The sequence below is a fragment of the Bos taurus genome, chromosome 1, assembly GCF_002263795.3.
Source record: "Bos taurus isolate L1 Dominette 01449 registration number 42190680 breed Hereford chromosome 1, ARS-UCD2.0, whole genome shotgun sequence".
In the NCBI taxonomy this organism is placed as follows: Eukaryota; Metazoa; Chordata; class Mammalia; order Artiodactyla; family Bovidae; genus Bos; species Bos taurus.
Window position 1 is genome coordinate 132537671 of NC_037328.1, and position 14605 is coordinate 132552275.

The 14605-nt window shown below is 37.6% G+C and overlaps 2 protein-coding genes across 4 annotated transcripts in view; one reads left to right on the top strand and one right to left on the bottom strand.

Moving 5' to 3' along the window:
- STAG1 (stromal antigen 1) overlaps window positions 1-14605 on the top strand; it is a 505017-nt gene that overhangs the window by 118229 nt on the left and 372183 nt on the right. Inside the window, exon 2 of one of the 3 annotated variants that reach the window (XM_059889102.1) lies at window positions 11432-11527. The exons of the other annotated variants lie outside the window; for them this stretch is intronic. The gene's annotated coding sequence lies outside the window, so the exon portion shown is untranslated. The remainder of the gene's footprint in view (window positions 1-11431; window positions 11528-14605) is intronic. 3 annotated transcript variants of the gene reach the window in all.
- LOC101905125 (prefoldin subunit 4-like) lies at window positions 10021-10717 on the bottom strand. The gene has a single exon (XM_059889108.1). It carries the CDS (start codon window positions 10715-10717, stop codon window positions 10166-10168), a length of 552 nt encoding a protein of 183 aa, XP_059745091.1. The 3' UTR covers window positions 10021-10165.

A 14605-nucleotide genomic window follows, 5' to 3' on the forward strand; every position in this document is an offset into this window, starting at 1 on the left:
TAATGGAAATATAAAAAGTAAAGGGAAAATGTGACTAGATGTGAAGAAGATAAGAAGGAAGAATTTGGGAAATAGTTTGAGGATGTTTATCATGGAACTGCATTTTCCAAGGGCAACATGTAAAGTTTTGGAAGAGTTCGGTCAAAACAAAAAAATTTGAAGTTCTCTGGATATGACAGGAGTCTTATTTTGGCTTGTCCTTTTTCCTTAGTGCCAGGACATTTTTCTGTGTGGTAGAGTTGTATGTGTGTATAAGATCACTTGTGGGAGGCTTTTTCAAACAACTTTCTTCCATTTCTCATATGCGCTGTTCCTCCATCTTTTCACTTAACCCCCTTGCTTCCCACTTTCATCTGCCCAACATCTTAATGTCACTGCTGAATAAGTCAGTTACTGAGAATACTACTGTCAACTATTTTTGTGTTTGCTTTTAAAGAAAATGCTGCTGCTTTTGGTTTGTTAACCATCTGAGAATTCTCATGTTCAGTTTTGCAACTACTGCTTTTACAAATGTATTTACATAATATACATGCATGGTCACATAGTTTAATTGAACAAATTTTTACTAGGTTTCAGGCATTAAGAGTATGCTTTCATGTGTGCTAATTTGCTTCAGTCATATCTGACTCTGTGCGACCTTGTGGACTATAGCCCCTTCAGGCTCCTCTCTGTCCATGGGATTCTCCAGGCAAGAATACTGGAGTTGGTTGCCATGCCCTCCTCTAGGGGATCTTCCCAACTTAAGGATCGAACCCGCATCTCCTGCATTGACAGGCGTGTTCTTTACCACCAGTGCCACCTGGGAAGCCCCATTAAGAGTGTAAGATGGGGCAAAAAGAACAGATACTTGGGCTTGCAGAGCTTTATGTTTTTATATACTTCTTTCTGTAGCTCAGTCTTAATATTTTTTAAAGTTATAGGCATTCTTCCAATTATTTCTCTCAGCAACCAAATGAAGCTTTTTTTTTTTTTTTTTTTGTTAGTTGCATTATTTCTGTTTGAGAGGTGAGAATACTGAGGCATAGTGAGTTACAGAGTTAGAAAGCTTAAGGCCCAGATGATCTGGATCCAGGGCCCAAATTCTTGAAGCCCTCTGCTATAATTCCTTTTAATTTTAAGGCTTTGTTACCTGGAGATGGTAAAAGAAGGGGATACTTTTTTAGAATATTTGAAGAGAAAAAGAGGACTAATGAACGAGTCAACTTGCTGTTACCAGTGAACTATCCCATTTAGCACGTAATTCAATTTTGGTGTAAGTTGTCTTGTCTCTTTAATATTTGAGATTTTGAGGATTAATGTTTTCCAAAGTTTATTACTTCTCCATTTCCTGTGTCATAATAGTGCCTTTTTCCTATTTGCTTCATCTTGTAGTAGGTATTGCTGTGTAAATTGGAGGTTTGAACTCTATTTTGGCATTCTTTTTATTCACTGAAAGAACTAGAAAAATTTTCTCATTTGTAGGCTACTTTTACTTAGAAAAGAGATTGGTACTTTGTTTTCTTGATTGAAATCTACTTAAATTTTTCATAGTATGATGTATACATTTATGTATTGGAAATTTTTTTTCTCTTAATATCTTTAATTTGCTGTCATGAACATAGGTAACAATCATAATTCTAGTTAAAACAGTAAATGAGTATAACATTTCTGTGTTGGTGCAGAGTAGTACTTCAGATCCCACCTGCAACATTAAGGATCTTCATTGCGAAAAACGCATGGGCTCTCTAGTGTGTGAGGGCTCAGTTGCCCTACAGCATGTGGGATCCTAGTTTGCTAACCAGGGATTGAATCCTTGTCCCCTGCATTGCAGGGTGGATTCTTAAACTCTGGATCACTGGAGAAGTCCACAGTTTCAGAAACACCATTTTAATCATTGTTTTGCTTTGCAAATCATGTGCCACCCACTACCATATACCCACATGCGTATATATATACATATTCACTGCTAAGAGATTCTCTGAGACAGCTCAGATAAAATTTTAGGAGTGATAAAATAGGGTCCTGAATTAATTAGATTGTAAGTCTGCCTGGAGAGTGAATTCCTCTGATTAAAGACTAGAACTTTGTACTCCACAGGTGATACTGCCTGTAATTGGAAATAAGCTGTGTGATAGATACTGCTTTTTAACCCTTGTTCTTGAATCAGTTAATGAGAATTTATAAAACCGGGTGTTATTTAGGCAAGATACTGGCTGGTCATTATATTCTGAATTTTATTTTTCTTCCTGTCATCATCTTTGGCACAGTGCATGGTAAACAGATAGGGGCACTGCGTATTTAAGTAGATGGGGCATTATGCCTCTGTATCTCTGGGTGTACACATGTGCTTAAATCCACGTGAGATCAGAAAATTGACCAAGGATATAAATTAACTCTGTGGAAAACTTTAATTGGCTAATAAGTTATTTACTATTTCTAAAAAAAGACTTTATTTTTAAGAGAAATTTTAGAATCACAGCAAAATTGAATGGAATATACAGAGACTATCCCATATATTCCTTGTCCCCAAGTACATACAGTCTCTTCCACTATCATCATCTTGTACCATAGCGGTACATACACACATAGCGGTGAGTTTAATTGGTGAACTTACACTGACATGTCCTTATCACCCAGAGTGAACATTAGTGTTCACTTTTGGTGTTGTATAAACTATGGCTTTTTATAACTATATCATTACATGTGTCCATCATTATAGTATCATACAAAAAGTTTTACTGCTGTAAAAACCTTTTGTGCTCCACCTATTATCTCTTCTGCCCTGTAATCCCTGGCAACCACTGGTATTTTTAACGTCTCATAGTTTTGCCTTGTCAAGACTGCAGTGTAGTTGAAATCATGGAGTATGTGGCAGTTTCAGATTGACTTCTTTCAGTTACTAATATGCATATGACTTTTCCTGTGTCTTTTCCTGACTTGGTGACTCGTTCCTTTTAGTACTGAGTAATATTCCATTGTCTGCATGTACCACAGTTTATTTATCCATTCATCTCCTGAAGAACATCATGGTTCCTTCCATGTTTTCACACTTTTGAATAAAACCACTAAACATCTTTATGTAGGTTTATGTGTGAAGATGAGTTTTTACTTCCTTTGGATATATACTTTGGAGCATGATTGCTGGAACATATGGTAAGAATATATGGAGTTTGTAAGAAACTGCCAGACTGTCATCCAAAGTTGCTATACCATTTTGTTTTCCTGCCAGCAGTGAATTTCTGTTGTTCCATTTACTTGTCAGCATTTGGTTTTGTCAGTCTTTTGGCTTTTCACCATTCTGAGTGTAGAAGTATCGTACTGTTTTTTAATTTGCAGTTCTCTAATGACATAGGATGTTAAGTATCTTTTCTTTGCTTATATGCCAGCTGTGTAGTTTCCTTTGTGAGGTGTTCGAGTCTTATACCCATATTTTAAGCAGGTTATTTGTTTTCTTATTGAGTTTTAACACTTCTTTATATATTTTGGATGCTTAAGATATTAGATTAAAAACATATTGAAAATATTAAACAAAAATGTCTAGAGAAATATTATTTCCCTGTCTGTGACTTGTCTTTTCATTTTCTTGACAGTCCTTTGCTGAGCAGAAGTTTTAATTCTAGTAAGTCCAGTTTAACTATCATTTTCTCCTCATAGTTCGTGCCTTTGGTGTTGTATCTAAAAAGTCATCACCATATGCCTAAAAAATCATCACCATACCCAAGGTCATCTGGATTTTTCCATATGTTATTTTAAGAGTTTTACTTTTGAGTTTATATTTAGTTCTTTGATCCATGTTGAGTTAATTTTTTGAAGGCTTTAAATTCTTTCTTTCCCACATGGATATCCAATTTTAACATCATATGTTGAAAAGATGATGTTTTCTCCATTATATCACTTTGTTCAGTTGTCACAGATCAATTGACTATTTGGGTGGGTTGACTTCTGGGCTCTCTGTATTATTTTATTAATCTAGTTGTCTATTTTTTTTGTCACTATCATAGTCTTGATTGCTATAGACATATTAAAGCAAATCTTAAATTCAGATATTATCAGTCTTCTAATTTTGTTCTTGTTTTTGAATATTGTTTTGCCTATTCTAGATCTTTTGCCCTCCAAATCAACTTTAGCACCAGTTTTTGATATATAGAAATTAACTTCTTATGCAGTCAACAGGGAATGTGTTGAATCTATGGACCAATATGGGACTGACATCTTGGCAATTTTGAGTCTTCCTATCTGAACCAGGAATAGCTATCTGCTTATTTAGTTCTTGGGCTTCTCAGGTGGCGCAGTGGTAAAGAATCCACTTGCCAGTGCAGGAGATTCCAAGGACACAGGTTCCATCCCTGGGTTGGAAGATTCCCCTGGAGTAGATAATGGTAACCTGCTCCAATATTCTTGTCTGAAAAATTTCATGGACAGAGGAGCCTGGCGGGCTATAGTCCATGGGATCACAAAGACTCAAGATGCAACTGAGCACATATTTAGTTCTTAGATTTTTCATTGAAATTTTGGAGTTTTCCTTGTCTAGATCTTGTCCATATTGTTTTGGATTTATATTCAAATATTTATCTTTCTTCTGGTGCTGATATAAATGGTTAGATGGATAGACAACATCACCAAATCAATAGACATGAATTGGAGCAAACTCTGGTAGATAGTGGAGGACAGAGGAGTCTGGTGTGCTTCAGTCCTTGGAGTCACAAAAAGTCAGACATGACATAGCGACTGAACAATGTAAATGGTGTATTAATTTCAAATTTCATTTGTTCATTTTATATATGAAAAATGGCTTTTCAGTTTTTTCAGGTTTTCTGTATAGACAGTCATGTGATCTGCATACAAAGAAAGTTTGATTTCTTCCTTCCTGGTCTGTATACCTTTTATTTCCTTTTCTTATTGCTTTAGCTCGAATTTCTAGTACAGTGTTCAAAAGGAATGGTAAAAGATATCTTTGCTTTGTTCTTAAGAGGGCTAGTTCTTCCCATTATGTATGTGTTTGGTGTAAGTTCAGAAGTTCCCATCTATTTTAGTTTAGTGAAAGTTCTTTTAAAAATTATGAATGTGTGTTGGATTTTATGAAATGTTTTTCCTGAATTTATTGATATGACTGTGTGGCTTTACTTCTTTGCCTCTTGTTATGATGGGTTCCATTATTTGATTTTCACATTTTAACTAGACATGTGTACCTGGGATAAAGGACGTTATTGGTGGCTCAGATGGTAAAGAATCTGCCTGCAATGCACGAGACCAGGGTTCGATTCCTAGGTCAGGAAGATTCCTTGGAGAAGAAAATGGCAACCCAATCCAGTATTCTTGCCTGGAGAATCCCATGGACAGAGGAGCCTGGAAGGCTATAGTTCATGGTGTTCATTTCCAAGACAAACCATTCAGTATCACAGTAATCCAAGTCTATGCCCCAGTCACTGATGCTGAAGAAGCTGAAGTTGAACAGTTCTATGATGACCTAAAAGACCTTGTAGAACTAACACCAAAAAAAAAAAAAAGTCATTTTCATCATAGGGGACTAAAATGCAAAAGTAGGAAGTCAAAAGATACCTGGAGTAATAGACAAGTTTGGCTTTGGAGTACAAAATAAAGTAGGGCAAAGGCTAACAGAGTTTTGCCATGAGAATGCACTGGTCATAGAAACACCCTTTGCCAACAACACAAGAGATGGCTCGACACATGTACATCAGCAGATGGTCAGTACTGAAATCAGATTGATTATATTCTTTGCAGCTGAAGATGGAGAAATTCTATACAGTCCGCAAAAGCAAGACTGGGAGCTGAATGTGGCTCAGAGCATGAACATCTTACTGAAAAATTCAAACTTAAATTGAAGAAAGTAGGGAAAACCACTAGACGATTCAGGTATGACCAAAGTCAAATCCCTTACAATTACACGGTGGAAGTGACAAAGAGATTCACGGGATTAGCTCTGATAGAGTTCCTGAAGAACCATGAACAGAGTTTTGTGACATTGTTCAGGAGGCAGTGATCAAAAGCATCCCCTAGAAAAAAACATGCAAAGAGGCAAAATGGTTGCCTGAGGAGTCCTTACAAATACTGAGAAAAGAGAAGCTAAAGGCAAAGGAGAAAAGGAAAGATATACCCATCTGAATGCAGAGTCAAAGACTAGCAAGGAGAGATAAGAAAGCCTTCCTTATTGATCAGTGCAAAGAAATAGAGAAAAACAATAGAATGGGAAAGACTAGAGATCTCTTAAAGAACATTATAGAGAACCTGAAGCATTTCATGCAAATACGGGCATAATAAAGGACAGTAATGGTATGAACCTAACAGAAGCAGAAGATATTAAAAAAAAAGGTGACGAGTACAAAGAAGAACCATACAAAAAAGATATTAATGACCCAGATAACCACGATGATGTGATCACTCACCGTGAGCGAAACATCCTGGAATGTAAAGTCAAGTGGGCCTTAGGAAGCATCACTACAAACAAAGGTAGTGGTGTTGATGGAATTCCAGATGAACTATTTCAAATTCTAAAAGATGATGCTGTGAAAGTGCTGCACTCAGTATGCCAGCAAATTTGGAAAACTCAGCAGTGGCCACAGGACTGGAAAAGATCAGTTTTTATTCTAATCCAGGAAAGGGGAAGTGCCAAAGAATGTTCAAACTACTGCACAGCTGGACTCTTCACATGATAGCAGAGCTCAAAATTCTCCAAGTGAGGCTTCAACAGTATGTGAACTGAGAACTTCCAGATGTTCAAGAAGTGTTCAAGATGTTCAGATGGATTTAGAAAAGGCAGAGGAACCAGAGATCAAATTGCCAGCATTGGTTGGATCATTGAAAAAGCAAGACAGTTCCAGAGAAACATCTGGAACATCTGTTTTATTGACTACACCAAAGCCTTAGACTTTGTGGATCACAACAAACTATGGAAAGTTCTTAAAGAGATGGGAATACCAGATCACCTTGCCTGCCTCCTCAGAAACCTGTGTGCGGGTCAAGAAGCAATAGTTAGTACTGGACATGGAACAACAGACTGGTTCCAAATTGGGAAGGGAGTATATCAAGGCTGTATATTGTCACCCTACTTACTTAATTTACATGCAGAGTACATCATGTGAAATGCTGGATTGGATGAAGCATGAACTAGAATCAAGATTGCCAGGATAGATACCAATAACCTCAGATATGCAGATGACAGCACCCTTATGGCAGAAAGTGAAGAAGAACTAAAGAGCCTTTTGATGAAAGTAAAAGAGGAGAGTGAAAAAGTTGGCTTAAAGCTCAACATTCAGAAAACTAAGATCATGGCATCCCGTCCCATCACTTCATAGCAAATAGATGGGGAAACCATCTAAACGGTGGCTGCAGCCATGGAATTAAAAGACACTTGCTCCTTGGAAGAAAAGCTATGGCCAACTTAGACAGCATATTAAAAAGCAGAGACGTTACTTTGCCAACAAAGGTCCTTCTAGTCAGAGCTGTGGTTTTTCCAGTAGTCATGTGTAGTTGTGAGAGTTGGACCATAAAGAAAGCCGAGCGCCAAAGAATTGATGCTTTTGACCTGTGGTGTTGGAGAAGACACTTGAGAGTCCCTTGGACTGCAGGGACGTCAAACCAGTCCATCCTAAAGGAAATCAGTCCTGAATTTTCATTGGAAGGACTGATGCTGAAGCTTCAATATTTGCTACCTGATGCTAAGAACTGACACATTGGAAAAGACCTTGATGCTGGGACATATTGAAGGCGGGAGGACAAAGGCTGACAGAGGATGAGATGGTTGGATAGCATTACCGAATCAATGGGCGTGAGTTTGAGGAAGCTCTGAGAGTTGGTGATGGACAGGAAAGCCTGGAGTGCTGTAGTTCATGGGATTGCTCATGAGTGAGCAACTGAACTGAACTGTACATGGGATAAATCTCGCTTGTGGTACATAATTTTAAAATACATTTAAAATTTTTGATTTGCTATCACTTTGTTGACAGTTTTATATCTGTGTTGATGAGACATAGAGTGGTCTGTAATTTTCTTGCAGTGTGTTTGTCTAATTTTGATGTTAGGGTAATACTGTCTCATAAAATGAGGTAGGAAATATCCCCTCTCCTTTCATCTTTTGGAAGATATGGTAGAGACTTGGTTATAGCTTCTTCCTTAAATGTTAGAATTTGCCAGTGAACCTATCTGGGTTTGGTTCTTTATGTCGTGGCAGGTTTTAAAATATTGATGCAGTTTCTTTTATAGATGTAGGCCAGTTTATATTGCCTGTTTCTTGTGAGTTTTGGCATATTTTATCTTTCAAATATTGGATCCATTTCATCTCTGTTTCACATCTTGTGAGTATACTCATGGTATTCTGTTATTACCCTTTTTGTGTTGTCGTTTTCTGTTTACATTCCATTTTTTATTTCTGATATTGTGTCCTTAGTTAGCCTAGGTGGATGTTTATTAATTTTTATAGATCTTTTCAAAGAACCAGTATTTGGTTTTAGTCACTTCCATAATTTTTGACTTACTATTTTACAACTTCTTTGCCTTTTGCTCTAGTTTTTATTATTTCTTTTCTAACGCTTAGTTTTTATTTGCTTTGTTCTCCCCCGCCCCCCCTCTCGCCCCCCCAGTTTCTTAGGTTGGAAGATTAGACGATTGATTTTAGATTTTCTTCTTTTCTGCTACATGCAGACAGTGCTATAAATTCTCTGTAAGCTGCTTTGGCTGCATCCTAAAAATTTTGATGAGTTGTATTTTCATATTCATTCAGTTGAAATGTTTTAAAATTTCTGTTGAGATTTCTTCTCTGACTCATGCTATTTAGAAGCATGTTGTTTAATTTCCAGGTGTTTTGTGATTTTTCCAACTATCTATTAATGATTTCTAATTTAATTCCATTGTAGCCTGAGAGCATGCATTGTATGATTTCTGCTTTTCCAAATTTGTTAAGGAATTTTTTATGGTTCAGAATGTTATCTGTTCTGATGAATGTTCCATGTGAGCTTGAGAGAAATGTGAATTCTGCTGTTGTTGAATGAAACAGTTTATAGATGCCAATTAAATACAGTTGATTGATCGTGTTATAGAGTTCACTTGTGTCTTTATTGATTTTCTGCCTGCTTTTTACTATTTTTGTTGCTGTTCTTTATCCCTCAGAAGTTTGACAAAATGAGAGGAACAGCTCTTTTACATTCTGTTTTGAGGGTGAGAACTGATGGGAGAAGTGAAAGAGTTAGGAGCCCTGAGAAGAAGTGCTCAGCTTAGAAGATAACCTTGGGAATGATGAGAAATGTACCTTTAGAGTGAGAGAGAGAGAGAGAGATGTATGTGCTTTTTCAGGTGTAGTATCTTTCCAGGTGGCTCAGTGGTAAAAACTGCCTGCCAGTGCAGGATATTTGCATTTGATCCCTAGGTCAGGAGGATCCTTGGAGGAGGGCAAGGCAACTCATTCCAGTATTTTGGCCTGGAAAAAATCCCATGCACAGATGAGCCTCATGGGCTATAGTTGGGTCGCAAAAAATTAGACACAGCTGAGCACGCATGCATCTTTAAAACCAACATAATTCAGAAAGAATGGGGAATATTCTTTATTGAAAGTGAAGTTTAGCACAGTGTCTAGCATGTAGGTAGATGCTTTAATGAATGTTGGATGTTCTCAGTAAAGAGAAAAAAAACAATACCAAGTTAGTTATAGAGTGATACCAATTTATGGGTGACTACTATAAAAATGAAATAGAGGACTATATGACCAATGATAAATTTATAAGATTGCTGGAATGACAAGAGAAATGTTTAGAATGGCTTATGAAAAACGTAGTAAGTACAAACAGGAGTTTTTTGTTTTTTTGATTGCTTAACTGATTTTAATAACATGACATAAAGCCCCTACACTTGATATAATTGTTATGCAAAATACATAGATGAATACTGTCTTCTTTTAAAAATATGAAATAAATAAGCAAGACGTGAAAATAGGCAAGTTTCCATTAAATAAATGAAAATTTAAAAAAAAGTTTTGCTTTCCATTTCATTTGAAGAAGGGAAATTATCATTTTAAACAAAATACAAGTTTATTAAACTAAAACATTATATAAAATGTTTAACTTTCATAAGTTAAAATGTTTAACTTATATAAAATGTTTAAGCTTCAAGGTTATGTTACTCCCAGATTTTGCATGTAACTGACAGAAGATGAGATGGTTTGGATGGCATCACTGATTCAATGGACGTGGGTTTGGATAGACTCTGGGAGTTGGTGATGGACAGGGAGACCTGGCCTGCTGTGATTCATGGGGTTGCAAAAAGAGTCGGACATGACTGAGCAACTGAACTGAACTTTCAAATCTGCTAACACCCACTGAATTGATTCCATTCTGGATTCTAAGGCGTCAGTTTCTTCTTGCAAATTTTTCTTTGCTTCTTCTAACATTTCTTGTGTTTCTTCTTGAGAATGATTAATGAAAACATCGCCAATGTGATAAGGTGTCATTAAGAAGTTGTCATCTGCAAGCATGATGTCCTCACAGACATCTTCTAAATTTTGGAGTTGTTTCTTTTTTACTTCTATTTCTTCCTTCAGCTCTGTGATTCTACTTGTATTCTGTGCAAATTTTTTTATCTTTTGTTGATCTTCAAAAGTGATATTGACATCTTCTGCAGCTGTCTTCTTCATGGTGGCTGCCATCTTGGTAAACATGAGTTTTAAAGCTATGATTAGAACAGAAATAAGATTAAAGGATGGTAAAATGTTAAGTGAAAAATTGGTATGCATCATTTTTATATACCTTCTCCACCAAGGGAGATTTTTTTCCTTGAGAGCTGTAGAGAGCCAAATATATAGGTTTATAAGACAAAGTTGGTTGTGTTTAGTAAAATGAGACTTAATTAAAAATGGGGAATAGAGAATAAGAGTGCACTGGGTTATTTTACTTAAGTAAAATACTCATAAAATGAGATTCTCAAAATTTTGCAGATGTCCTGAAACTATCACTAGACTTCTTGTTTCTTGATCCCAAAACCTGGTGTTCATATGTGCTAAGTTGCTTCAGTTGTGTCTGACTCTTTGCAGCTCAGTGGACCATAGCCCATCAGACTGCTCTGTCCAGGCAAGAATACTGGAGTGGGTTGCCTCGCCCTCCTCCAGGAGATTTTCCTGACTTCAAGGATTGAACTCATATCTCTGATGTCTCCCTCATTGGCATGCGGGTTCTTTACTACTAGTGCCACCTGGGAAGCCCCTAAGGGAAAAAAAAACCTAGCAGTGGACTTTACTCTCTGAGCGAGAATATTAAATGCAGGAAGGTAAGCTGAGTGTTCTGCCTTTTAATGTTGTATTGGTATAAAACTAAAACTATAGTAGGTTTATGCTTAGCTGCTCAGTTGTGTCTGACTCTTGCAACCCCACAGATTGTAGGCCTCCAGGCTCCTCTGTGCATGGGGTTTCCCAGACAAGAATACTGAAATGGGTTGCCATTCTGTTCTCCAGGAGATCTTCCCACCCAGGGATCGAACGCGGGTCTCCTACATTGCACGTGGATTCTTTAAGAGCTGAACTACCAGGGAAGCCCCATACTGTGTTTATGTAAGTTTAAAGTATATATTAAAATGTTTTTCTGATTAAGGAAGACAGATCCTTAAGGATCTAAATACACTTATGACACATAAGTATTAACAAATGGTATAGAATTTCCACAGTGCTTTTTCCAAGTAAAAAATGTAAATTGCATATAAACATGTAAAGCATTCCATAATTGTATTTCTTATTAAACTTGTGTAAGTTTGTGTACTTATAGAAATCAGGTATTTTGTTTATTCTCACTTTTTTCTTTTTCAAAATATTGTAGTTACTCATTTTAGTTCCTTTCTGTTTTGAGAATTATCTCAGTTATTTGAGATTTTATTTGAGAATTAAATGAGTTTCTGCAGACGATCCTGATTGGATTTAGAAGTTAGTTGTCATTTGGATATGTTGTTCAACCCCCAGATTCTGTTATGCTGTCGCTTTCTAGTCAGTCCTCTTTTACCCCAGTCTCTAACAACCACTGGTCTGTTCTGTTCTGTGTGGTTTTCTAACAATGTCTTGTAAGTGGAATTCTACAGTAAGTACATAGTCTGTGTACTTGAGACTCATTTAATTGTTGAATAGTATTCCATCTTGTGAATGTGCTATCGTATAATTATAATCTTTTAATTAAGGATAGTTTGGAGATGTTTGGACTCCCCTGGTGGCTCAGACGGTAAAGCGTCTGCCTAAAATGCGGGAGACCCAGGTTCAGTTCCTGGGTTGGGAAGATCTCCTGGAGAAGGAAATAGTAACCCACTCCAGTATTCTTGCCTGGAAAATCCCATGGACTGAGAAGCCTGATAGGCTACAGGGCATGGGGTCGCAAAGAGTCGGACACAACTGAGCGACTTCACTTTCACTTTGGGGATGTTTACAGTTTCTGGCAGTTATGAATAAATTACTACGAGCATTTGATTATTAATGCACCTTTTTTTTTTTGTAAGAACATAAGCTTTCTTTGAACTTCGCCACCTAGGAGTGGCATTGCTTTCAGTTCCCTTCAGTTCAGTCACTCAGTCATGTCCGACTCTTTGCAACCCCATGAACCTCAGCACGCCAGGCCTCCCTGTCCATCACCAACTCCTGGAGTTCACTCAGACTCTTGTCCATGAGTCGGTGATGCCATCTAACCACCTCATCCTGTGTCGTCCCCTTCTCCTCCTGCCCTCAATCTTTTCCAGCGTTAGAGTCTTTTAAATTATTCAGCTCTTTGCATCAGGTGGCCAAAGTATTGGAGTTCCAGCTTCAACATCAGTCTTTCCAGTGAACACCCAGCACTGATCTCCTTTAGGATGGACTGGTTGGATCTCCTTGCAGTCCAAGGGACTCCTATTAAGAGTCTTCTCCAACACCACAGTTCAAAAGCATCAATTCTTCAGCACTCAGCTTTCTTTATAGGCCAACTCTCACATCCATACATGACTACTGGAAAAACCACAGCCTTGACTAGACAGAGCTTTGTTGACAAAGTAACATCTGCTTTTTAATATGCTGTCTAAAAAAAAAAATAATAATATGCTGTCTAGGTTGGTCATAACTTTGCTTCCAAAGGAGTAAGTGTCTTTTAATTTCATGGCTGCAGTCACCATCTGGAGTGATTTTGGAGCCCCCCCAAATAAAGTCAGCCACTGTTTCCACTGTTTCCCCATCTATTTGCCATGAAGTGATGGGACCAGATGCCATGATCTTAGTTTTCTGAATGTTGAGCTTTAAGCCAACTTTTTCACTCTCCTCTTTCACTTTCATCAAGAGGCTCTTTAGTTCTTCACTTTCTGCCATAAGGGTGGTGTCATCTGCATATCTGAGGTTATTGATATTTCTCCCGGCAATCTTGATTCCAGCTTGTGCTTCTTCCAGCCCAGCGTTTCTCATGATGTACTCTGAATATAAGTTAAGTAAGCAGGGTGACAATATGCAGCCTTGAAGTACTCCTTTTCCTATTTGGAACCAGTCTGTTGTTCCATGTCCAGCTCTCACTGTTGCTTCCTGAACTGCATATAGGTTTCTGAAGAGGCAGGTCAGGTGGTCTGGTATTCCCATCTCTTTCAGAATTTTCCACAGTTTACTGTGATCCACACAATCAAAGGCTTTGGCATAGTCAATAAGGCAGAAATAGATGTTTTTCTTGAACTCTCTTGCTTTTTCGATGATCTAGTGGATGTTGGCAATTTGATCTCTGGTTCCTCTGCCTTTTCTAAAACCAGCTTAAACATCTGGAAGTTCACAGTTCACGTATCACTGAAGCCTGGCTTGGAGAATTTTGAGTGTCACTTTACTAGCATATGAGATGAGTGCAATTGTGCAGTAGTTTGAGCATTCTTTGGAATTGCCTTTCTTTGGGATTGGAATGAAAACTGACCTTTTCCAGACCTGTGGCCACTGCTGAGTTTTCCAAATTTGCTGACATATTGAATGCAGCAGCATCTTTTAGGATTTGAAATAGGTCAACTGGAATTCCATCACCTCCACTAGCTTTGTTCATGGTGGTGCTTCCTAAGGCTCACTTGACTTCACATTCCAGGATGTCTGGCTCTTGTTGAGTGATCACACCATCGTGATTATCTGGGTTATGAAGATCTTTTTTGTGTAGTTCTTCTCTGTATTCTTGCCACATCTTCATAGTATCTTCTGCTTCTGTTAGGTCCCTACCATTTCTGTCCTTTGTTGATCCCATCTTTGCATGAAATGTTCCCTTAGTATCTCTAATTTTCTGTAGAGATCTCTAGTTTTTCACATTCTGTTTCTTTGCATTGATCACTGAGGAGGGCTTTCTTATCTCTCCTTGCTATTCTTTGGAACTCTGCATTCAAATGGGTGTATCTTTCCTTTTCTCCTTTGCTTTTCGCTTCTTTTCACAGCTATTTGTAAGGTCTCCTCAGACAGCCATTTTGCTTTTTTTCATTTTTCTTGGGGATGGTCTTGATTCCGGTCTCCTGTACAATGCCGCAAACCTCTGTCCATAGTTCATCAGGCACTCTTATCACATCTAGTCCCTTAAGTCTATTTCTCACTTCCTGTGTATAATCATAATGGATTTGATTTAGGTCATACCTGAATTGTCTAGTGGTTTTCCCCACTTTCTTCAATTTAAGTCTG

Coding starts and splice junctions, on each gene's coding strand:
- LOC101905125 (XM_059889108.1), bottom strand. CDS start 10,717: ATGCATACCAATTTTTCACTTAACATTTTACCATCCTTTAATCTTATT.